Genomic DNA, 25,925 nt, shown 5'->3' with positions numbered 1-25,925 from the left:
GAATTCAGTGAACATTGGCGTGGCCGCTTTACAGATTTCCCAACAGTGCCAATTTGTTAGTGCGGCATCTTAGCTTTAGACTAGTAGTTCAGAAGCAACACAACCAATGAGAGAATTGGCAACCGAATTAAGTCCCATCTTAGGTTCTCCTTGGTAGAACAAGCATGATTACCTAGGGAGAACATGCTCAGAGCATCTTTTTTAGAAGAGGGACGTACCCAATTTTATTAATAGCCCTCTCTTATGGCGGAGCAACATGCTCAGAGCATGCTTCCTATGAGGACAGAGATGTGTCAATTACTCCTGAGATCATGGAAAGCAAAGAAGATTAAGCCACTGATTGTTCGGTCTCCTGTTAAAGCGGTGACTGCACAGTATACTAGCCTACTAGGGAAAAAAACCTCTCAGTATGAATTTCTTCCGTATCTTAGATTTGGCGAGCATCTAAAAAAGAACACTAAGAATAAGACTTGGCACAAGCAGGAGGGACCAGTTTGTGGATGCGGGGCAAAGGAAATATATACACATGTGTAGGTGTAGAGAACAAAAATGAACAAATAAAATAAAATAAAAGGTACCATTGGTGGCTGATGTAGCTCTTGACCGAATGTTTAAATTCGCTAGAACTGCCGAAGTAGAAGTGTTGAACAGCTAAAAGGTTCACAAGTGAAAGGAAGGAAGATATGTGAGATGGCGGATTTTGACACAAGAAATGAGCATGAGTTATCCTTCTGCAAGGTCGGGTATGGTGATGTCATGGTTATGGTATCAAACTTGGTTGGTTCACACATTCTGTTTTTAGGAAGTGATTGAAGGTGGGGGAGAGATTGGAATGCATGTTGATCAAAATTCAAGTTCTGCTTTTGTGTTTTGTCTAGAGCAGAAGGATAAAACTATCTGCGTTCTTTCCAGTATCATAATGTGGCATGTCTAAATGCTGTGCTATTCAAAGCTTCAAGCCTACAAGAAAGTCAGTACAACTTCTAAATCTACTTTTTGGTGGTAAATTTCTTCCAAGTTCTGATTTCATATAGGGTGTCAAGCAACCTTTAAGAAAAATATAAAGATTTGCAATGATTTCTTTATGAATAAAAAGATCCTTTAGTTCTCTCAACATTCTCTCTCTCCTGTGCCCCAAGTCCACCTCCATTCAGGTATAGCCACTGCACCCACTTCCTTCTTAGTTTCCCAGATTATGTCGAATTCACATGCTATATCTGCTGCATCCACTTCCAAACATCGAATATACCGGCATTTCCTTCTTTTTAGTTTTCTCAACTTCCTCACAAGAACTCACAAACAGTAAGGGAAATGTTAAATCTAGCATTCAGATATTGAAAAGTACCTAACAAAAAAATAAAAAGTAAATTCAGGTATTGAAAAACCAATGGCACTATGTGGGATCAAACTGATTTACTGGCTTCCACCCACACAGATTTAGACAGATCCCAAGTGTTCTGCACCTTTTTGGATGTTGAAAGTTGCGTCATGTATGCTAATAAAATTTCAAATCTGATGAAGCTTCTATGTTCATATTTAAGCTCAGTATGCAGAACTATGCAGGGATGAAATTTATGCTATGATATAGGGCTCACCTTGCACTGCTCTACCAGATATACCATCAAGAATCTTCAGGTTGAAAATTAAAATCCAAGCCTGAAAAAAGGGAATAAATCTGATTAATATAATGAGAAGAAATCTAACACTGCCGTCATACTTTCTCTTGGCCACTATATTAATATTCCAAAAGCAGAGAATGAAGTTATCCTCCTGGTCTAAGCCACTTTAAATCCAACTTACCCAACATAAAGCCAACTTTTTCTCATCTATATTAAAAATAAGAATGCTTATTATAAATAAGTGACGCATCTTAATAGAACATCTTCAAAATAAGTTCAGGACTGAGATGAGAAAATGGACATCACGCAATGGAAAAGGAAACAGAAATAGATACAGAAATTCCTATTATGCTGGAACAGGATAACAAAACTAAAAATTCAATCTTTGCAAGATTAGAGTATCCTAAAATACTCCAAATCACTCATTTAAGAAGGGGGTGTCATCACATGCGAACTTGAGCTATATCATCAGGCACCTATAAAATAATTGAACAGGGGAGCCTCAGAGTCACATAATTTCTCTACCAGAAAAGATATTGCTTTCAGCACCTTACAAGAAAAACGTAAAAGCCCCAGATTTGAAATTGGAGGGAAGAGAATCTGAGAAGAAGGAGGTGGTGAGGAGGGTTTGCTGAGGACCATAAATTGCTGCAAATCCGTCCTCTACAATCAAGAGCTCTGTCTATCATTGTGGGAGAAATTGACGACTTAGGCAAATTGAAAGATCAAAAGAGCCGTTACCCCTATTAAGGAAAATCTTGCTGATTTTCTTATTTTTTGGAAACTTATAGCCGCGCTGCATCTCCTATAGATATTAACTGTGGATCGGTCAAAGGCACAAGGAATGTTTTTATTTACGTTCTGTACCGTTAACCACAACTGGCTCTTTCCCATATATGCAATCTACACATATATGTATACACACACACACACACACACAGAGTATTGGAGGATAAGGAGCTTCTCCTGTTTTTGAGAAAGCCCTTTGTCTTTCTACAGATGCTCTGTTTCATCATCTTCTTCCCGATACACTTCATATCTGCTTCTTGATACTGCTGATTTTGTGACCATTACTGAAGCGATTTAGCTTTGGCAGTAAAATCCAGTTAACACTGCGACTGGCAATGACTGATGATTAATACCACTGGATAGGTATGAAAAAAACGTAATATCTCTGATTGAATATGTTGTCAACCTCAAATTCCATTATTTTAGTTATCCTGATTGGATCAAATGACACAGATACTGAGAGATTCCAACCAAGATGCATTAGTACTGCTGCTTGCACAGAAAATAAGACAAGCAAAACTTGATTTGAGATTGTAAAGATCAATTATTAGACAAATTAAAGTGCTGACATAATATAATTATTATTCAAACAAACTGCGCATTTGTAATGCAAATAGCATACATGATAAGATCCATGACCCTGCCTCCAATCCACAGCCACACTCTCCCTCCCACGTGGCACAATTTACCCTCAAGATTTTCCCACGGAGACCATGCTTGTCTGCCACGTGGCAAGCGAGTATTTGTAAGATCGAAGTGGGTCATTTCCATACCCAGGTTACATACCCATCTACCTAGTCATCAATTATTAAACGACTAAACAAGACCCTCATTGAAGTACTTGACTTGCAATCTAAAGAGACCCACTGGACACTATCTTTCAGTTTCACCAAAGTGCACAAATCTTTCACCTTATTACTTGGCCTTCTCCACAGCTGCTTCTGTCTCAACTTTCTCTTCAGCTTCTTCTGGCTTCTCGTCCTCCTCCTTAACAACCTCCTCTTTCGGAACTTCTGCTACAACCTCCTCTTTTGGAACTTCTGCAACAACCTCTTCCTTTGGGACTTCCACTTCAGGTGCTGGCTTTGGTTCTGGTACTGGAACCTCACCAGAGTCAGTAGCTTCTTTGGTCCCCTCGACAACCGGCTCTGGTGTTTCCTTAGGGGCATCCTCCTCGGTCTTCTCAACTATTGTCTCCTCAGTCACAACCTTGGTCTCTTCAGCCGCCACCTTAGTCTCAACTTCGGCTGGGGCTTCAGGTTCTGAAGCCACGGCTGCCTCAGTTACAGCCTTGGCTTCCTCAGGCACAGCCACGGTCTCTTTTTCTCCCTTTGGCTCCTCTGGGGTGGACTCCGATGCAGGTGGTGCAGTCACTACCTCTTCTTTGATAGTAGTCTCATGAGCTTTGAGTGAGTCCTCGGTTGTGTCCTCGGGGAGGGCTGTCTTTGCTGATACAACCTGCAGGGCCAAGATCACAGCAATTATAGGGAGATTATCTCTCCTACCTTGAAGCTCAAAAAAACAAAAAAACCAGATGACTGATAAAAACACGTCTATTAGAGATTGCTATCATGAAGGTAGACTCCTATATGTAAAAGGATAAAATCAAGTCTTGCTTCTGAGAGTGTCACCTTCATACACCGACTTCAAAAACTGGGACACCAAAATGGTGTTTTTTTTTTTATTTACCGCATTAAGCATGAAAGTTTAAATGGATGTAAACTGATCTATAACAATAGGAGCTACACATATATTAGTTTTCCTTGAATAGATGGTATAAGACACATATAGTCAGGACTAATATCTCACAACGTTAATTAAAATTAAAGAACTGGTACTGACCTAGCTAGTGGCAGAAAGCATCACTAATGACCATAAATATACTGGCTTCTTAGAGGGACAAATCATAAAAATGGAGCCACTTTTAGTTTAGTTGACTCTTTAGAAAACCAAATCACAAAGAGAAGATGGAATAAAGAAACAGCTATACAAAGCAAAAATGTTGGATTCCATCTAGATCAGCACTGATCAATAGAAAAGTTTAGCTACAAGCTGTTGACGAGTTACCTCAACAGTGGCCATTTGGACCTGAAGGAAATTGTAACGAAATTCGTAATTAACAAAATAAACAGAAGAAAGGTAAGATGTATGGAAGCAGATAAAGAATGCTAGCTTGAGATGAAGAAAAAATGCTGAACGAGTGGTTTATATAGACGTGTAGAGGCCTCGAGTTGATGATAGAGAGAAAAGGGGGTGGGGGGCACTTGGAGAATCTTGGGATTTGACACCTCATTTCTCTGAATTCTAGGATATTAGCATGTTTGGTAATCATGATACCAAATGTGGGAAATTACTGTCAGGTGGTTGATGCATGTTGAGGATTTTCCTGGGTGATTTTATGTGATTGTGTTGTGGTAATGTCTATTGGTTCATTTTGGGGTGAATAGGGCTTGTAATTCTTGGTTAGGCCCTTTTGTTTATGGATTATATATCTTTTGAGAAATGAAATAGTCATTGATTCACCCCCCAAAAAATAACAATAATGAAGTGAGGGTTGGCAACAAGGTTATACTATTTTTAATCAACCTGTTTGTAAATTTTTTATTGGAAAGTAGGGCCTACAATGGAGACCATTTTCCTTCTACGCCATCATCTTCTTTTGATTCTGTGCTTCTGTGCTTTGTGCAGTCGGGTATGTGGGTGACCTTACCATCATTTACTCATGTTAATTGCAAAGCTTACCCTTCCTTTTACCCACCTATCAATAATTTCAACAGTGGTACGTTCCATCCATTTTACTGTATATACAAATTTCAAATAGACAAATTTTGCGGAGATATTTTATAAAATAGGGCATCCCAATCAAAAAATAATAGTTTTTTTTATACTTTTTCATGATGGGCACTGGGTCCACTATTTTAAAAAATTAAGTGCGTGAGATTTGTCTATTTCGAACTTATACAAATCATTACTCATATCAATATTTATGAAAAAAAAATGTGACCTCCATTTCTACTGACTTTAGCAAACGATAAATTAATTTAAATTCTTAAATATCTTAACATACAAATCTGCAAATAATTACTGTTGAACCTATGGTTTTAAGTTTCATATAATCATATATCTACATATAGATTTTGATGATAACAAATTAATTCAAGCAAAAATGAGTCTCAAACTCAAGTTGTTTACACAATGAAGCCAATCACATCAATGAACCAAGCATGAGCAAGAAAGGGAACATGCTCACAAATAAAGCACTTAAAATAATTTTGTACATCTCTTAAAATAATCGAAATTAGATTGAGGTTCAAAATTAATATTTTCTCATAAACCATAAAATTGCATTTTCCACATGTGCATGATATATTTGAAAATTAAAAATTTGAATTTTGAAAATTTGAAAGATGATTGATTGTCATTTTTCACATGTGCATATTTTGTTTGAAAATTTTGAAAAGTGATTGATACTCTTTTTGACATATGCAAAAGGCAGATGATTTTGTTTGAAAATTTTAAAAAGTAATTAATGCATTTTTTGACATATGCAAAACGTGGATGATTTTGATTGAAAATTTTGAAAATTAAATCCTGCTTATTTTGTCATATGCGAAAAGTAAAAGATTAAATTTTAAAATTTTAAAAAGTGAATGATGTTATCTTTAACAATTGTAGAAAGGAGAAACTTTTATTTAAAATTTTTGAAAAGTAAGTAGTGCTCCTTTTTGGCATGTGAATCTTTTTAAATTTAAAAATGAAATCTCATATGCCTATAAATAGCTTAATTGAGATTTTCAAATTCACAACAAGAGCATACACATCACTTGTAAGTTTTACAACATTCATTTAAAGTTTTCAAAATTTTCAAACCAAATCTTTTACTTTTCACATATGACAAAATGAGCATGATTTACTTTTCAAATTTTTCAGACAAAATCATCTATCTTTTGCATATGTCAAAAAGAGTAGTAATCACTTTTCAAGATTTTCAAATAAAATCATCTACATTTTTCATTTGTCAAAAAGAGTATCAATCACTTTTCAAAATTCTCAAACAAAACATGCACATGTGAAAGATGACATTCAATCATCTATTAAAAATCCAAATTTCAAATTTTTAATTTTCAAATATATCATGCACACGTGGAAAATGCAATTTGATGCTTTATCATGAAAAAAATATTAATTTTGAGTCTTAATCCAATTTTAGATTTTTGCAGAGATGTACAAAATTACTCTAAGAGTTTTATTTGTGAGCTTGTTCTCTTTCTTGCTCATGCTTAGTTCATTGATGTGCTTGGCTTCATTGTGTAGACCGCTTGAGTTTGAATTCTTTATGCTTGAATTCATTTGTTATCATCAAAATCCATATATAAATATATAATTATAAGAAACTTGAAAGCTTGGATTCAACAATCTTCCCATTTTTTATAATGACAAATGCTTAGTAGAACTCTAAGGCCTATAGTAATACTTAAACTCCCCTTGAAAATGTGCGTTAATTTTTCAAACAATAGATAAACATAATTCCAAACTTATATAACAAGCTTAATAATTCAATGTATGTTAATTTAAAATAAAGCATTGGCAAAAACATGTTAATGTTCTTATTCTAAAACTTCTCATGTTTGGTTCATTGATGTGTTTGGCTTCATTATGTAGACAATTTGAGTTTGAGACTCCTTTATGCTTGAATTCATTTGTTATCATCAAAATCCATATGTAGATATAAAATTATATGAAACTTGAAATCTTGGATTCAACAAAAAGTAAAATGAATAGCTATATATATACCCATAAAAAAATTAGAAAAAAAGTTTTAATTATTTTTAAGATCATCAAGACATATCAATATTATCATATATATGATTTTGAATAGGGAGGTAGGCCAGGCTGGGCAAGGGCGGCTGCCACCCTGCCACTCACTACCTTAGCCCCGCCTGGGTGGTGTAGACAACCCCGCCTATACCATGCAGGGATGGAGTGCCCCAACCCCACACCACACACACAGTGAAGGTGGGGGGCAGTCCAAGCCCTAACCCACACCCCACCGCACCCCAACCCAAAATTATAATTATATGTACTTATATATAATTTCATTGATAAAACGACATCGTCCTCTTCTTCTCCTCCTCCTCTTCTCATCCTTCTCCTTTGCTCCTCCTCCGCTTTTTCTTCTACTCCTCCTCTTAACATCCTTCTCCTCGACTTCTCCTCCACTTTTTCTTCTCCTCCTTCTTGAAGCACTCGATACTCATAACCATGCCACTGAGTGGCCGTTGTCATGGTTCTTTGTTGTTGATTCATTGGATTTGTATTTTGTTGTGGATTATTTATTTATTTCTTTTGTGTTTTCCAGTTTTCTACATCGTGGATAGGGGCGTTGGACAGACCATGAGTCTGCCTCCACCCCTTGTATGCGATGGCAGATTCTAGGGAACAAACCCCGCACATGAGGTCGAGGTGCAGGTAGCACCCCTATAGGGAGGTAGTGATGTACAGTATGCCCTATGCTTTAATTCTTACCTTTTTATTTTTCCATAATTAGCTTTTATATGCCTAAGTGCATTTTAAAAAAATTATTTATCCTTTTTTTCCCCAGCTAACTCAATCAGTACCCAGAATCAAAACAAATAAAATCAGACTTGTATATATCAATCCAATAGCTTGAATTCACACCATATAGATGAATGCGTGAGGGTTGATCCGCATGTATATTAATTGCAAGAGTAGTTCTAGAGACAAGCTCTAAATGTATAAGTCTCGTGCAGATTTTTTTATAAAAAATGGACCACATCAAGAAAAAAAATGAGTTTTTCACACTTTTTCACGGTGGAATCCATTTTTTTTTATACAATACATGCATGAGACTTGTACATTTAGAGTTTGGATATATCATTTTCCTTAATTGTAATTATTGCCCAGATGACTAATACAAGAGGGGGTGAATTAGGTTGTATTTAAAAATTAACAATTATAAACCAAATACATAATATAAAATATGAACAAAATACGAAGTAGCAGGAAATATAAAGAGTAAGGGTAAAAGAGAAGCAAACTCAGTATTTTAACGAGATTTAGCCCCACAGCCTATGTCTTCACCTCAAGCTACCCCTTGAGGATTCTCAAATTCACTATACAACCTCCTTCAGATGGAGATAGAAACCTATTACGCCTTTGAGTAGCAGCGGTACAAAAAGAGTCATTGTAGAACACCCTTTACACTTGCAATCACCTTGCATGTGGTGATTCAACTATTTCCTGTATAGAACACCTTCTACACGTACAAGGGTTATACACATCATTTTACTGATACAAGAACTGATAATGAGTAGGTTATCATAAAACACTCCTCAATAAGTGAAATAAGAATAATATAGTGCAAACTATATCTCTCTCAAAATGAATAATAATTAAGACTTAATGTTAGAGAAGAAAGATTGAAAAGTTTGAATGAATATTGTAAAACTTGCAATTGATGTGTGTATGCTCTTGTTGTAAATTTGAAGATCTCAATTGAGTTATTTATAAGCATATGAGACTTCATTTTCACATTTAAAAATATTCACATGTTAAAACAGAGCACTACTCACTTTTCAAAAATTTCAAATAAAAGTTTCTTTTTTTTTTTTTTTTTGCAATTGTCAAAGATAATATTATTCACTTTTCAAACTTTTCAAAACGTAATCTTTTACTTTTCATATATGACAAAATGAACACGATTTACTTTTCAAAATTTTCAAACAAAATCATCTACCTTTTGCATATAGCAAAAAGAGTATCAATCAATTTTCAAAATTTTTAAATAAAACATGCACATGTGAAAGATGACAATCAATCACCTTTTAAATTTTTAAAATTTAAACTTTTAATCATATCATGCATATGTGAAATATGACAGTCAATCATCTTTCAAAATTTCAAATTTCAAATTTTTAATTTTCAAATATATCGTGCACATGTGGAAAATGAAATTTGATGCGTTATGAGAAAATATTAATTTCAAGCATTAATCCAATTTCAAATTTTTCAAGAGATGTACAAAATTACTCTAACAATTTTATTTGTGAGTTTGTTAATTCCGTTTCTTGCTCATGCAGCTTGATTTACAGCTTGATTTATTGATGTGTTTAGTTTCATTATATAAACAACTTGAATTTGAGACTCTCTTATACTTGAATTCATTTGTTATTATCAAAATTCAGACATAGATATATAATTATATAAAAGATGAAACCTTGGGTTCAACACTGTTGATCTCCTAAATGAGTCATAATTATGTAGTTCTTGCGTTGCTCTGCTCTTACCTTTTCTTCTCCCTCCCTCCCTTTTTTTCCTTATAAGTGGGCGCATTTTTTTCTCTTTTTATTCAAGTGTAGATTCATACATTATTTTACTATTGGCATAAAGTTTTAGCCTTGAAGTTATATTCATCATTCGTTTTCTTCTTTAATCCCAAAAATAAACGATGTTATTTTTTACCTAAAGTTAGGCAAAAAGTTGATGCCAGGGGTGGAAAAAACCAATCATGGCCGATAAAATTATTAGAAAAAAGGAATAAAAATCAATACTAAGAAAGTTTGTCAAAGCATGAATGACGCATGGCCAATGGGTATAATTTACTTGGAAGAAACGAATAGAATTCTGAGGTGGCAGGATGTATGCATGGTCCATAACCTTGTGCCTCCTTAGGAAACTGCATGCTGCATGCATGCCTTGTATAATTTCATGCATGATATCTAGCCAAAAGCTGGCCGGTATTGGTGGATCCCATTCATGGGATACACGATCGATAGGGGTTTTTGACGCTCATGACTCAGTATCCACTTTTGGATTATTTGTTTGGCTTAATTGGAGCACAGTCAGCTGCTCATCTTGTCATTCTGCTCTGCTAATCAACTCATCATCAGTATCCCTCCTCATGAGCTTCAACTTTAACCGAATATTCAGTGGTGCTTGAACTACAGGAACTCCTGTCTTTTTTCTCTCCTAAGCAAAAGAGACATGCAATAATGGATCAAGGAGGGTCAAAAAAAAAAAAAAAAAAGGGAGAAAGCTTGGGTTTATGATTGTTCATGTGATAATATCTATATCCTAGTACTGCTTAGGATATCCCCTCACACCCCCCCCCCCCCTCCCCTCTTTTTTTTTCTTGTTTCTAATTTGATTATCGATTTCATTTTATGATTATAAGTTTATCCCATACAAAAATAAAAATAAGATGAGAACATGCGATCTGATTCTTCAAGAAGTAAAAGAAAAGACTGATATTTCCTGTAAAATTTGGAGGAAGAACACGTAGGAAATGCATGGTGGAGATGACAAACAAAGCCCCCTCTGTAAATGAGCTTGCACAGTCAAAAACAGGAAGGACTTAGATATCAAAATAGAGTAGTGATATTGACGAATACATTTTATAATATATTTTATAATACATATTATAAAATAAAAATATTTTTATAAAATAATATTAATTTTATAAGATAGTTTATAAAAATATCTCTTCTTTAAAATATTATTGTGCTTATCATTTTTCACCAAAATAACACAGCACAGATCGAGATCGAACGCCACCCTCTCATTCTGTTATGTACTGAATGACGAGATCAAATTTCTGAGTGACAAACCTACCCAAAGACTAATCTAATGTTTTTGTTGATCCCTAGAAACACAGTAACTTTCAGACTGAAAACTCCGTACGGTAGCAGGCACCTGATATTCATATCCTAGGGATATGTATGGACGATTCGGGTCCCACCTGACGTACCGTTTCAAATGCTCAAATTGGGAGAAAAAGGGCTCATTTTCATCTCTTTAAAGTCTGGCAGACATGCCTTTTGGGTTTGGAAAAGACTCAAACTTAACGTTCAAAGTTTCAAACTTGTTGTTCGATTATTTTAATTATTTTATTTTTAATTAATAATTAAAGAAGTAAATATTGATAAAACTATGAATTTTTTATTTTTATAACAATTAAAAATATTAAAAAAAATTAAATACATTAGTGGACATGACATGCCAGCTGTGACGGTAGCAGTATCCTTCGGGTTTTGAGTTTTAAGTTGGGCTGGACGGTGGGAGGGCCCACCAAATGGAGCCCACAAGGGATCACATCTAACCTTTCGTAAGTTGTTGCCCATATGAAATGACACGTGTCAGCATCACACCGACCACGTGGTAGGCTGTTGTCTCACTGTCTTTGTTGGATGTGATTGGGTGTTTTGGATGATTATCTGGGGCCAATCGTTTGAATCATGGACCTTTTGACAGTATGGGGGAGGGAGAAGAATAAGGTTGTTCATGGCACATCAATCTGTGTCATTGTGTCACCTTTTTGGGAATTTAGTGGTTTTTGTTCAACCCCATGGATGATGGTTTCTGTGGAGGATCAAGTTGGCAAAGCCGCCTATAGCTGGTTGTCATGGTGGACAGATCATGACAACTTCCCATCTAATCTTGCTTTGCCATTATTCAAGCTTGGCATCTAAAATATTACTTAACATCTTAACCACTCCTATCTTTTATCCTCTATCAACGAGTATTTTTTTAAGGAAAAATGATTTCATATATCTATTAATTGAATACACTGACAATATATATACACATCATGTTAACTTTTAAAATAAAGATCAACATTTCCTTTACAATTGTAGTTGTGATTAATGGACTGATCATGGGCTAGCTTTTGATTTTGATGAAAGAGGTACGAGAGGCCCTGCACTGCACTGCACTGCACTGCACAGATCTTTGTAGGTTGGTGCAGTAGTTTAGCTTTGGGTTTGCAACACTGATTGTGAATGTTCAGAGAGGGGACCCAATGCACCAATTGGGACTATCCATCTACATCACTTACGTACACCTCCCACCCACGATTCTTCTTCTTTCTTATTATTATTTTTTTAACGTAGTAGGGACTAATTTAAGAATGGGATTGAGTTGGGATAGATATTTATTTAAAGAATAATGCTATTCTTCAATCACTATAAAAAAAAAATAAGGTCTTTTATAGCGATTTTGTGTCTGTTGAAAATAAAATCGATATAAAAAGTCTTTAATTGCAACTAGTTTTACATCATTGCGGTCTTTTTATATCAAGTTTTAAAACTGATCTTTTGCAACGATTTTTTCACTTTTCCAGTGCTGATTTCTCATATGTTAACATAAAAGTCTTGATAATAGTTATTAATGTACGTGGTACATCTTAAGTGATTTCATATGTCAACTATTTGAATAATAATCACTTAAAATATGTCACATCAAATATAATTGGAGATGACAAAATTTAAGATGATTTATGATATTGCTCTTATTCATGCATCTTTCTAAATAATTAGTTCCTCTATTACTTTAGGATTTTGTAAAAATTATTTATCCCTGTTAGATGGGGCTTCAACCATTCAATGTGTCTCAACGAGCAAAGAAAAAACAAAAGAATACGCTTTCAAGTGACACCTCTAAATCAACAAAATAGAAAAACGACATGCATAATTGATTGTAAAATAGTTGCAAGAACTTCAATCGTTATTCCAAATTTTGGGATAAAGATGCACATAATTTGCTATCAGTTTTGCCAATATATAAGTCCGGGTGTTAACACACCAATCATAGTGTGACTCATTTTAATTTCAAAAACACTATCAACTTATCTCAACTTATCTCAACTCGTTTATTTTCACAATTTTCAACTCCTCTCAACTGATCACAACTCATTTGATCTTGTTTGTTTTCACAACTCCTCTCAACTCATATCATCTAATAATTACAACTTTTTCGAATTTCCAAATAAAATAAAATAAATAATTCAAATTTTTTAAATAAAACATAATAATAATGTTAAAAAAATATATTCTAACTTTTAACTTTAATCTTAACTCATCTCATCTCATCTGCCAAAACAAACGAGACCCAGACAGCTTGTTTGGAAATAGATCTCATCTCAAAATTCTCATCACATCTCCTTCTCAAACATAATTCAAATACAAAATTTTCAAACTAATCATTACAACTTTCTCAAACGCTAAAAAAAAAAAAATCAGCTTTTTCAAATTCTCAAATAAAAATAATATTATAAAACTATATTTTAATAATATTTTTTATTCAACTTTTCCTCTCTTCTTTCTCAAAACTCAAAAAATACTCAACTCAAACTATATTACTACTATTCACAAAATTCTCATCTCATCTCACTCTAAAGATCAAACCCTAAACACTAATATTTGATCTTTAGCATAATTGATGTGAAAGCGGTAATGTGTTAAAAAAAAATTGTGTGTTAAATAGATTTTCTCATTGGCTATAATTCTGTGGTTCTAGTTTTGAGTTTGGGTCATATATATGGTGCTTCCACTTCCAATTTCATTCTCTTTGTACCCGTCCCCAATAATTAAGTTGATGTCAATTGACTGAATAAATAAGAGGTCAACACAGGTGGGCCTAATTAAAGAATGACACTAATTTCCCTTTGCTTCAATCACTCTCAACTTTAGTCAATTTGCAACCTTTTCCAACAATTGAAAACAGTAGCAATTGAATTTCCACCTCACAACCACATATCTAAACATGGGTTTGGGTTGCACCAATTTCTTTGGTTTTTTGATGATTTTGATTGAGAGTATACGAGACGTCGCTAATTATAGTCAGACAGCGTAGAGAAAAAGAATGTTTGTAGAGTATACGAGAGTATACGAGACGTCGCTAATTATTATGAGTCTATGACACTAATATAATGTTTTTAGAGGATTTTCAACCCCTCGTGAGAGAAGGAAAAAAAAAACACTAACTTATAACGGTTGATATTATTACGATTCCAAACCATGCAGTGATAATTATAAGGATGCAACTAAAAATATTTGGACTTGATTTGAGATGAAGTTCAAGTTTTGGGTTCATTAATTTTTACTTTGCAATACGAATATTACGAAATACTATTCAGAGAGATATATAGCTCTATGTTCTAAAATGTTTTGATTTTCAAACGATATCTGTTTCTCCCCTGAGCAATTAATCCTTGAGAACTTTCTACTTAATTTCTTCGAGCCAAGCGATTAAAATTAAAGTAGAAGGTTCATACAATTCAGACCAGAGGATAAAACTTTATATCCTTGAATCGTGTACTACAAAACGATTACTGCGTGAATGTAAGTGCATTAATGTCTGATCTCACGGCCTCTCCTGGCCTCTTTCTTCTCTCTCTATCTGACTTATATTCCGGATCACCACAGGACCTTTTCTTTCGCGGTGGAAAAAAAGAAAAAGAAAACCCCTTAACCAAACCACCTATTTCTCTCTTTCGTTTGACATTTTCAACAACCCACCGCACAGGGCTAGTAGATAAGACAATATCAGTTTTCTCGGTTGTCTTTATTTGCTTTCCGGTTTGTGGGTCTTTCTGTTTTTTGGCTACTATTTGTTGGTTTTTTCTGAACACAGACAATCGTTGCCTTTCTGGGTTTGTTTTCGTACGACAAATCCTATCTGAAAATATCTATTTTTTCAATATGAGTATAAATGTTTCTCGATGGGATTTTCTTATTTCTCTGTTTGCATAGAAACAAAATCGTTGGTTCTGTTTTTGGCTTGGTGGGTTTGCGTTGTTTTCGTGCAATTGGTTATATATATTCGTTTCCGTGACTGTTGACGGGTTGATGTCTTTGGCTGTTGGAGCTGTTTCAAGTTCCAAGAACATGGGGTTTGATGAAAACGAGGAGGGAGGAGAAATGAGTACAAGGCAAACAATGCCAGCAAATCAAGAGGCTAATCATGATGAGGGAGAGAGGATAAGCAGACAGAAGAGTGAGACCTCTGTATATACAACCGAGGAGGAAGATGATGAGGGAAGCAAATTAGAGTTGGGTCCTCAGTACACTCTCAAAGAACAGCTCGAGAAGGATAAGGTTTGTTTCTCCAGAAATTACATTTTTCAAAAAAGAAAGAAAGATGGAAATTATATTCTGTTATTAAAGTTTTTGTTTCTCTCTCTATCTCTCTCTCTTCAATTTTTGGGTTTAATTTTGAACTTTCAGGATGATGAGAGCCTGAGAAGGTGGAAGGAACAGCTTCTCGGGAGTGTTGATCTTAACAACGTTGGAGGTATCAGTTTTTCTGTTACTAAATTATATGATATTGTTTAGGATTCAGTTTTCAGAATATTCTTGTATTCTCAATTCCTTTTCCTTTGATTTTCAATGTCGATGATTACAATCATCAAACTTCACATTTCACAGAAATTATAAAAACTTTTCTTTTTCAAAAGTTTTGGGCAGTAAAATATTTCAGTTTCAACTCTTCCCTCACATTTTACTCCCAATTCGATGACACCTCCTTGCCTTTCTTCATAACAATTCCTGTATCCTACGGATATTTTTATAACAATTCTTCCTCATGCTCGCTATAAAGAAATAGAATTTAAGTACTTTGATATAATTATGATTTGTAATGTTAAACGGGAGTGAAAAATACCTAGACATCTCGGTTGTAATTTTCTCTTTCGGCATTGGTGCCTGCATTCCTCTCCTCAGGCCTGTTGTTCATGATTTCTGTTTCTCTTAAATCATTTGATGTGAATTAGACTATGGTGTTCAACTTTGGATTTTCTATTGGGCTTCAATCGATGTTATCTGAAGATTTTGTAAAATCGGAGATGAGCCAGATAAATGTGTTTAGCATTTTTGCTGAAGCTGTCAATGGAGTTCTAAAATCTAAAAATATGAAAGGGTGTTTTCGGGGAGTCGGGATTGCTATTAGATTAGTGGCTGCATTTGTATGCTATAAGCAACACATCAAATGTGGGTTCTTCATAAGTAATTTTTAGATTCACCTTCCTCGAAAGCTAGGCTATGTTGCTCTGGGTAAACTCACAGATGAATATATCTTATCCGTGGTTTATTTAGCAAGGCAAAATGTTTGAGCAGCAAAACATGTGGCAGTTGATCTATATGCTGGGATTTTAGCAGAAACTATGACATAATCGTCTTCATCAGTTATGGCACAAGATGTAGAACATTTTCAATTGTTAATGATATATTCGTATTGCAACATACGTCATTGCTATCAGTTAGCTCTGCTTATGCAGGAAATCAGCCACCTCTCTACTAATGTGGTGGTAGTTATGTTGTTTCCAAATCAGAATTTTGGTGTTTGCATCCTTTTCCCCTCTACTGATGGTTTATACTCATTATCAATACATTTTATATCGACCAAAATGAGAGCCTTGTCCCTTGTCTTTCTTAAGAGATTCTTAATACAGTAAGATCGTTGTCTGTTTCTCCTATTGCAGAAACTCTTGACCCAGATGTGAAGATCCTTAGTCTGTCAATCGTCTCACCTGGCAGATCTGACATTGTTCTTCCTATACCTGGAGATGGAAATCCAACTGGTTTGTGGTTTACATTGAAAGAAGGTAGCAAATACCACTTGAAATTCTCCTTTCAAGTGAGCAACAACATAGTATCTGGTCTTAAGTACACCAACACTGTTTGGAAATCTGGTCTCAAGGGTAAGTTATCAGTATTCTTAGAATGCAAGAAATTCAAATTTGAAAATCTTAAACCTTTCCTTCACAATGAGTCTTTTCTCAGTGGACAGCGCCAAAGAGATGATTGGGACATTCAGTCCTCAGCTTGAGCCTTATTCACATGTGATGCCAGAAGAGACCACCCCTTCTGGCATTTTTGCCAGAGGATCATATTCTGCTAAATCAAAGGTTAAGTTTAATCACTTCTGCTCTCTTGAACAAATAGAATATGCAATCTATTCCTCATCTGTGTATTAAATTCAATTTTATGGATATTTTATGAAAAAAATCCATTCAGATGACTAGCGGGTGGGCTAGTCACATGACATCCTTTAGCAATGGTCCTGAATGAATGTATGCATTGATATGCTGCTTCTGTTATTTAAAGGTAGGTTCAAAACGAAACTAAAAGAAAGAATTAATAATGGACTGAGTTCAAAGAGCTGGCAGACTTTGTATCCAAAAAGAGATGTACCCTCTCTTTGAGATGCCTTTCCATCTTCGGCAAATATAGAAAATGAACTGAGGTGGTTTGAGCTTTTAAGTTTTATCAAATGCGCATCTTTGAGCCCCCACAATGGACCAGTGTTTATGTTTACTGTAGCGAGATACTCAGTCCAAAGTAATTACCTCGCTCCTAATTTCAATTTGAACATTAGGATTTCTGTTTTCAACTTGAATCTATACAAGGGTTGTGGTTTATTCTAATTACTATAAAAGCATGATCTTGGAGGACATCCGATTGTTCTTCCTACCTTGTAATGAGGAGCTGGATCCATTGTTTCTAATTCACCATATCATCTCTTATGCATGACCTGCTAAATCTACGCAGAATTTACTGCTATTCGGTCAATTCTCGGTGTAGACCTCATATCCTACATCTATGTTTTGGTTAATGGATGTGAGAGTTGTACTTCAAACTCACAAGAAGTTTCAATCCAAGCCTCGGTACTACATAGACAACTCAGACTTAGGGTGCAACAATTTTTGTAACACCTTTTCCTTAATATGTATGGCTGATCGCAGTAATAATTTTTCTACTATCTAGTCTCATATATCTTTCTCCTCTGCAGTTTCTTGATGATGATGACAAGTGCTACTTGGAGATCAACTATAAATTTGACATCCGAAAGGAATGGGGTGCTACTTAACCAGAGAAACTTATGAACAAACACTAGCATATCCCAGTATTCAGTTGATTTTATTAATTTTTAACTAGTACTAGATTTTATCTAAATATCAATTGCATAATTATCTTTTAAGTCTTAATTATAAAAAGTTCCTACCTGTGGCAATTGTATGAGAGAGATTGAGGGATTCTTAGGTGACTGCTTGTATAAGAAGGAGAATTTAAACTGTCTTTTTCATACTCTTGCAGTACTACCATTATTTGCAAGTTTAAATCGGGGTTGTATCCGGCCATTTGTTCATAAGCTTGCTGGGTTGAACTTTCTGTTACTGTTGGTAAAGCATTGGTCTCAGCAAAACAAAATAATAAGGAAAAATTAAAGGGAAGAAAAGGTTGTAAAGCGGCAGATAGTGGCTCTTTAAATTCTAAAAACCAGAGCCTGGGATTGGGTTTGATTTTGTTTGGAAAAACAATACAAGGAGCTGAAACAAAGCTTTCATTTCCACAGCCAAACCAATATTCTTTTGTTCATTTTCTTGAGTTCTTGTTTCGTGCTTTCGTGGTTGCTATTATCTTCAGATGCTGCTGCTGCTACTGGGTGAAGCTCTTCGCACAAGGTATACTGGAATGAAATTGTTGATCAATGCTAAAACATAAAAAGAATTAGGTTTTGAACATTGGAATCAGTATGCGCATATTAGAATGCACTGATTAGAATAAGCTTGGCATTTACCCAAAGAAGACATGAAAAGCTCCAAAATTGGTATCAAGATGGGATGTATGGAATATTTACACGAGTAACTCAAGACAACATGGGTCCAGCTCTGTTTTTCAAACTTCTACCTGACATTGCAGCACGCCAACCATTTGTTGTTCTTGTTTTTCGGTTGTTGCAGCTGTTGTCTTGTCATCATTATTATCAAAAGGTTTTGACAATAGCAAGGAGTTTTTGCCTTCTGGTTCACTTTTGTGAATACATTGGTGGTACTGTGATGAAGTTGGCTCGATAAGCAGAAGTAAAAGCGACATTTATTTCTTTGTTGAAAATCCTAAATAAACAAGAATCACTTTAGTTCTGTTTGAGTTCAGAAAGAGAACATTCTTTTAAAAATCTGTCCTAAAACCCAATTCATTCACCAGCTGAGCTATGGAAATTGAAACTCCTCCAGGTGATAGAGAAATTGGCAGAACAAATAACTGAGAGTCACTTCCATAGTGCATGACATGTGTCACTTACACGTATTAGGGAAGATTCTCTCTCAATTTTCTAGCTTGAATGTGATAGGACGACCCAAGAAAAGCCATGCCTCTTGACATGTCAAGCTCTGCTCTGATGGGGTTGCAGACGAGGTTGATGCGTCAATACCCACCAACACCAAAATAAAAAAACAAAAAGTCAAAACAAAAGGAAAATGGGTATAAAATCAGCTTGACAGGGCTATGCTACCTGCTAGCCGCAGCTGAAAACAACCTCCCATCTTATCACCTCTGTTTACTCACGCTTCTCATTTTTTACACTGTCTGGTCATAACATTAACAGCTAGGTGCTTGGACTACAAAATAAAAAAATAAATAAAGACAAAAAATTATGAATGAATAATGATGGCTTGTTTCTTACTTCCTTTGTCCCTTTTGATTTTTGTATTGCTTGTAAAAACAGAGTTTTTATGGTAAATGGCATATGCTTATACCTGTGAAGGTGCTGTTCTCTTGTTCTAAGTGATTTGACATTTTTTTACACTTGTGGTAGATTGGTTTTTGAATCTTGTCTTCTCCTTTTAAAGAAAGGGAGAGAAAGTATGATTATCTAGAAGTAACTACAATTATTTATTGGATTTAAACAAGGATCACGTGTGTGAAAGTGCTCTCTCTGTGTCTCTCGTGAAAGACTCTTGCCACCACTCCTTTAACACAACCAGACAAAGCTCGGCTCTCTGAGAGTTGAATTTGATTTATTAATTAATTTAGTTACCTCCCCAACGCAAAAATGCACGATTCATTGAAGCTCACATGTAAAATTAAATCACATTGAGAATTCAGGGAAAAAAAATCCCATCAACTTAATAAAAACATCATCTCAAGCAGAAGAAAAATTAATATAAGAAGCAAGTTATACAAATTTTTTATTTATTAATATTCATTTAAAAATAATATTAAATTATTAATTATGTTATAAAATCTAGTCTATATTTTTATGTGATAAACCCATGAGCCTCGTGAGAATGCTCATTCATCATCATCTCTCCTTCAAAATTCAAATGCCACCTCTCCAGAGGATTTGATTTCATTCACCACAAATTCCAATATCACTCACAAAGAGGACTCGTCTCTTTTCTTTGTGAAATTATGGAAAATGTCAGGGAGCTCATTCTAATTTTTTTTTTTTAATTTAGTTATTAAAAAAATATTATTTAATAATATTGTAAAATTTTTTTATAAAAATATTAAAAAAATAAAATAAAATAGAATAGCAAGAGCACCAGCCCAGCGGAAGACCCACCCTGAAACTATTTATTGCCGTTGTTCTTCTGCCTTACTCTGTCTTATATTTTGAAGTTGGTGAAATTAATGAAGAATTAAATACTCAGCCTGATTTGACTGCATATTCCAATGCAAATTGCATTGCACTTCACATGTCTTCCCTTCCCTGATCCCCCACACCACATTAATTTCCTGATCTTCTCTTCCGTTAAACCCTTTAATTAATGTTGTTATTTTTTTTTTTTTGCTTTTTTATTTATTTGGAGTTCTCGACGTTCATTTTCATTTCGAAAAGTCTACTATACCGTTCAAATTTTACAGCTCGATTTGATTGTTTGATAATTTTTTTTTTTTTTATCGAATGATAAAAAAATAATTTTAAATGTATTGATATATTTTTTTTTATTTTTTAAAAATATTTAAAAATATTAAATAAATATAAATAAATAAACTAATTTTAGAACTAACGGTAACATGAACGGTGTTATTTTGTACTACTCAGACAGCATAATAACACCGCTCTTTTCATTTCTACTTCATAGTAAGTATAATAATAATATAATTTCCAGATAATAATCCTTAATAATTAATGAGCAGTGGTATCTGGCTGACTGGTGTGTAGGTAGGAACGCAAAAACGAAGTCGTTGGGTTGGGTTGGTAAAAATGAGCGGTGTTTGCTAACGTGAGCGTGGGGGGTTCATTGGGGGAGCGAAACTGCGAAGCCGTAGGTTATGTCATGATTTGTGGTGTTGGCGTGGTCAGGGTGCGCATGTTTGCCATATCATTGAGAGAACAGCTGGGCATCGGGCCTCAATGCCGGTGGGACCCACAACCCGACAGCTTATTTTGGTTTGGCCCAAATATCGTGGTGGGCCCCCTCCCAATTAATTTACCTTATCTATTATTATTTTTTCAAGTTCAATTTCTAGCCTTTCACTTCGGTTTGTTGTAATTTTTTACATCCGTTATTATTTATTTTTATATTTTATATTTATAATATTTTTATAAGATATGAATGTATTTTTTATAAGCGTAAAATGATGAATAATAATTAATAAAATATATTTTTCTTTATTTAAAAGCTTAATTTCCCTTTTTTGGCCTAGTTTGTATTCGCAATTTATCTCAATTCATTTCAACTCATCTCAATACTATTTATTATTATTCATCAACTTTAACTTACAAATCTCACTATTATTCACAACTCATCTCACTACTATTTACAACCTATCTCAACTCATTTCAACTCATCTTCGAATCTAAACGATACCTAATTTTAAAAGAACATGTATTAACCTTTCCACTTGGCACTTGTGTTTGGTGGAAAGGAGATTGGTAAATATCGGTATACCAAGAACACCCTATATTTCTATTTGTGAGGTAAGTTTTAAGGCCCATTTTAAGACTAGTTTTAAATTTTTGAATCTTCATTTTTGTTTCAACTATAAAGACAGCCCAATTTAACTTCATGACTGATATTGAGGTTTACTTGAGTCAAAATACTCTTACCAGACATGAAAATGACACTAATCCGTGGGGTTTAATATAGCCTAGTCCAGTAATAATACCATTTTACCATGTTGGAAATGTATATGCATGGAGTTGGCAACCACGTAAACATGAGAATATTGTAAAAATCTTGTTCAAGCGTCTAATCATGTGTACATTTCATTTCTACAATTGGAGTTTCAAGTTTCAACAAAGATCCAAGTGAAATTACTCCAAAAAATTAGTCAATAGTATAATTAGAGATTCATTAATATCATTATATAAAGTAAAAATTTCTATCTTTTAAATAGAAAAATTATTCTCATCAGTCATTATTTACCACTCTATATGAAAAAATAAATAAATAAATAAATTTTCACATTATGTATAGAGTATGTGATGTGAACAGTTGTTGATTTATAGTAAAATTTTTTTAAATAATATGAGATCACATTCGAATGATAATAACAAAAATTTAGAGCTTAATTTATATATCTGTTTATCATTTAAAATTCTCAAAACACGTGCATGATCAAGGGATGAGGAATTTCTACGCAGGGTTGGTGTCTCATCTTTGAAGGAGAAAGAAACGAATTAGTTGAGATGATTTTGAAAGCCCACCCTACATATAAATTAGGCTCTTTTTTTTTTTTTTTGGTTGAAAAAGTTTTTATCGTATTCTATTATTATAATATGTCAAAGGAAGTAGTAGTAACCTTCCCTGGTTATAAAGCACCCCCAGCACCAGGCCCCATGTTCTATTCCACCTTTATATCTCTTCGGCTTCGTCGCCAGCTTGATATCACTCCATTATTATTTTTTGTTTTACTAATACATCCTTCTTTAAATAGACTCAAACGCATTGCATTCTCCATTGCATTATCATTCCCCAACACCACTCCGCCACCCCTCACTCTCTCTCTCTGAGTTCATCTGGAGAGGTCAGTGTCCTGTAGTCTCTGCTACCTTGTCGCCCTTTTTCTCAAGTTCAAATTTTTTAATTTGGCAATGCATTGATCTTTTCGGTTTGCTTTTTCTCTTTAATGGGTATTGTTTTATGTTTATGGCTGTTGCTATTTTGAGCTGATCCAGATCTGTTTCCTTGCTGTTTGTGATGTACATTGTGTGACTCTGGACTTTCTTGTTCTCACTGAAAATTTGTGCATTTGATTTTTGTTTGAGAGACTTCTACCATGTGTGAAGGAAATGGTAAAGAACCACATTTTAGAGATAAAAATCTAATGGCGTACACTTGTGGAAGTGTATCCATACAAGAACACGGATTACAAATCAAGTTTGCATGCAGGTCATGCGTCCATATTCTGCACATTTCAGTGCCATCTGTTAATGCATCAGTTCTATCCCGTTCATTATGTCTACTTGTTAAATCCCTTTTCTGGCGCTACGTTTCTTGATAAGTTGTTCAAGATCTGGAATTTCCTTACATGTGAGGTTTGTTTTGCTGATTTTTAAAATGGCCTCGTGATCTGTTCTGGAAACGGGGTTCTGATCTTGGGCTAGATTTCGAAATTTTTCTACTCAAATTGTTACTGATTGGCTTTACTTCTTGCAGGAATTAGGAGAACTTGGTCACATTAGGGAGCAACATAAGATTTATGAAAAACATGGAGTTTCCCACGATTTTTATCGCCATAGTGCTTCTTCTGTGTTCTTCATCGACATATGCTCAAACTGCTAAATCTCCCTCAATAAGCCCAACTCCAGCACCAGCACCAACACCAGAACATGTAAACCTCACAGAGTTACTCACTGTGGCTGGTCCATTCCACACCTTCCTCGGCTACCTTGAGTCCACCAAAGTCATAGACACCTTCCAGAACCAAGCAAACAACACTGAGGAAGGAATTACCATCTTTGTACCAAAAGATAGTGCCTTCTCATCTCTTAAGAAATCTTCTCTATCCAATCTCACTCAAGACCAGCTCAAGTCAATCATTCTCTTCCATGGCCTGGCACATTACTACAGCCTTGCTGACTTCAAGAACCTTAGCGAATCAAGCCCTGTATCTACCTTTGCCGGTGGGCAATACACTTTGAACTTCACTGATGTATCTGGGACAGTGCACATTAGTTCAGGATGGACAAACACCAAGGTGAGCAGCAGTGTGCACTCCACCGATCCTGTTGCAATCTATCAAGTCGATAAGGTCCTTCTTCCTGAGGCAATATTTGGCACGGATATACCTCCAACCCCGGCTCCAGCACCATCTCCACACATTTCCCCGGCTGCAGATACTCCGTCTGAAGTGACTGCTGATGGCAAGTCTTCTCCAACATCTTCACCAGGGACATCTTCTTCTTACAGGGTGATCAGCTGGGGAATTTGGAGCCACTTGGTTTTGGCACTTTCAGGTGTGCTGGTCTTGTTCTTGTAAGGGAGGATTTGTTGAGCCTTTTAATTTATATTTAAGAGGTCATTTTCGGATTCTGTTCATTTGCATTGATTGAAACCATTTTTTTGAACATATATGTTATTGAATTTCTGTATGAGAATGTGAGTTCCGTCGTTCAGTTGCCTTTTGTTTGTTCATATACACTACAATGGTTGTACACAATTCTCTCAAACTTCAATAGTGTCATAATGTGAGTCTGGCATGATGCTCGAGTTTTGTACTGCATAATCTCAGTACAATGTCCGGTATTCCTTCTATTAATGTAAAGCTTATTGAATTGGCACATACTCAGTGACAAGATTTAGTCGAGAGTTGTAAACAGGATGCGCAGTGTATAGGTTGAAATTGTAACAAAAACCCCAAAAGATTGCAAGTTCGCTAGGCTCGTGCCACAGGTATGAGACACTAATGTCCAGCCAAAATTCAAGCAACTTCGCCGGATGCGCACTAGACTCTCCCCATCAGCAAAAATTGTGACTTGTGCGTTACGATCAAGCGAACATTAAAAAAAAAAAAATGTCTTAAACTATTTTTTAATCATGATTTGAACCATACTATTTGAGGCTTCTTATACACAATTTTCAGTATGGAGAATACTTCTCTCAAGAGAAAACCTTACCATGTGAGAATGTGCGCTTCCTGGTCAAACATTTCTTTCTTTCTCTATTCATTGTGTTCTGGGATTGTTGTTCTTTCTTTATACATTGTGTTCTAGGATTGTTGTTTGTAAGTTCTAATGGCAAAACTGTTGAAGAGGTTTGATTTCTAAGCTGCCATGTCACAGAATTGAAGCGGTCATTCATGGAGATTATAGTGGCTTTTATTTTAAAGATTTCTTCAAGAGTTCTCGGTTCATCAGCAAAATCTTGAAGTTAATTTATTGATTTTGTTTATTCTAAAATGCTTAGAAATATTGATTTGTAGAATCTTTAAATTGCTTATCATTCGGTTATATTTTGTTAAAATAGCTATTTTTTGTTATTTAGTCCAAGTTTTTTGAGATTTAATCAATCCCAAAACAATGCTGACATCAAAAGTTATCAGCAATCAAAGTAGAGAGAAAAGATGTTTATATTACACCAAAAAGCTGCAAGGGGCATGACAGTAAGATGGAACATAATCACCTAGAGAGTACTCAATTTTCTATTTACCTAATGCTGCTTTTTGGTGCTGAAGTGGTTTGTCTTGATGGGGCCTTTTTCTAACGTCTGTTTAACACATTATTACTTCAACAAGACTAGTAAAAGTGATACTCGATTTATATAGTTAAGCATGTCTCATTCTACCCTTTTCTGTGGTAAAAAGTTTAATCAAACTTGTTTGTGACAAGAATTTTCTTTTTCCATTACTGTTGCCCTGAACAATCGAGTTGTGACAAGGGACTACTGTCATAATCATTGCAACCCTGCCTCAAACAACTTGAGTAGGGTAAAAAGGAAGGAATAAAGTGGCTGTGAGCCGGGAGGTGATGCGAAAAATGTTCAAGGCCTCC

General features: G+C 34.9%; 3 protein-coding genes across 5 annotated transcripts; 2 read left to right on the top strand and 1 right to left on the bottom strand.

The window, feature by feature from the left end:
- Positions 1-2,970: 2,970 nt before the first annotated feature.
- LOC121248470 (fruit protein pKIWI501-like) lies at positions 2,971-4,729 on the bottom strand. Its single transcript, XM_041146943.1, has 2 exons — positions 4,476-4,729; positions 2,971-3,866 (listed from the first exon to the last, which is right to left on the bottom strand). Exons 1-2 carry the CDS (start codon positions 4,488-4,490, stop codon positions 3,324-3,326), a joined length of 558 nt encoding a protein of 185 aa, XP_041002877.1. The 5' UTR covers positions 4,491-4,729; the 3' UTR covers positions 2,971-3,323.
- Positions 4,730-14,475: 9,746 nt separating this feature from the next.
- On the top strand, positions 14,476-18,280 carry LOC121251250 (rho GDP-dissociation inhibitor 1). 3 transcript variants are annotated; one of them, XM_041150614.1, is made up of 6 exons: positions 14,476-14,545; positions 15,082-15,301; positions 15,431-15,497; positions 16,684-16,902; positions 16,985-17,109; positions 17,994-18,280. In XM_041150614.1, the coding sequence occupies exons 2-6, from the start codon at positions 15,092-15,094 to the stop codon at positions 18,069-18,071; spliced, it is 699 nt and encodes a 232-aa protein (XP_041006548.1). In that variant the 5' UTR covers positions 14,476-14,545; positions 15,082-15,091; the 3' UTR covers positions 18,072-18,280. The 3 variants fall into 3 exon arrangements, with proteins under 3 accessions (XP_041006548.1, XP_041006547.1, XP_041006545.1); XM_041150613.1 differs by lacking the exon at positions 14,476-14,545 and adding an exon at positions 14,552-14,782; XM_041150611.1 differs by lacking the exon at positions 14,476-14,545 and having other exon boundaries at positions 14,552-15,301.
- Positions 18,281-22,766: 4,486 nt separating this feature from the next.
- On the top strand, positions 22,767-24,557 carry LOC121250700 (fasciclin-like arabinogalactan protein 7). The gene is made up of 2 exons (XM_041149887.1): positions 22,767-22,960; positions 23,593-24,557. The coding sequence occupies exon 2, from the start codon at positions 23,636-23,638 to the stop codon at positions 24,413-24,415; it is 780 nt and encodes a 259-aa protein (XP_041005821.1). The 5' UTR covers positions 22,767-22,960; positions 23,593-23,635; the 3' UTR covers positions 24,416-24,557.
- The last annotated feature ends 1,368 nt before the right edge of the window (positions 24,558-25,925 follow it).

The sequence above is a fragment of the Juglans microcarpa x Juglans regia genome, chromosome 2D (assembly GCF_004785595.1).
Source record: "Juglans microcarpa x Juglans regia isolate MS1-56 chromosome 2D, Jm3101_v1.0, whole genome shotgun sequence".
In the NCBI taxonomy this organism is placed as follows: domain Eukaryota; kingdom Viridiplantae; phylum Streptophyta; class Magnoliopsida; order Fagales; family Juglandaceae; genus Juglans; species Juglans microcarpa x Juglans regia.
Note: the sequence above shows the minus strand (reverse complement) of the source record. Positions and strands in the feature narration are given on the sequence as shown.

Bases quoted from the DNA above. Each gene is read 5' to 3' on its own strand.
- LOC121250700 (XM_041149887.1), top strand. From the start codon at position 23,636: ATGAAAAACATGGAGTTTCCCACGATTTTTATCGCCATAGTGCTTCTT.
- LOC121251250 (XM_041150611.1), top strand. From the start codon at position 15,053: ATGTCTTTGGCTGTTGGAGCTGTTTCAAGTTCCAAGAACATGGGGTTT. The intron at 15,498-16,683 runs GTATCAGTTTTT...CTCCTATTGCAG, and splicing joins TGATCTTAACAACGTTGGAG to AAACTCTTGACCCAGATGTG. The intron at 17,110-17,993 runs GTTAAGTTTAAT...TCTCCTCTGCAG, and splicing joins CATATTCTGCTAAATCAAAG to TTTCTTGATGATGATGACAA.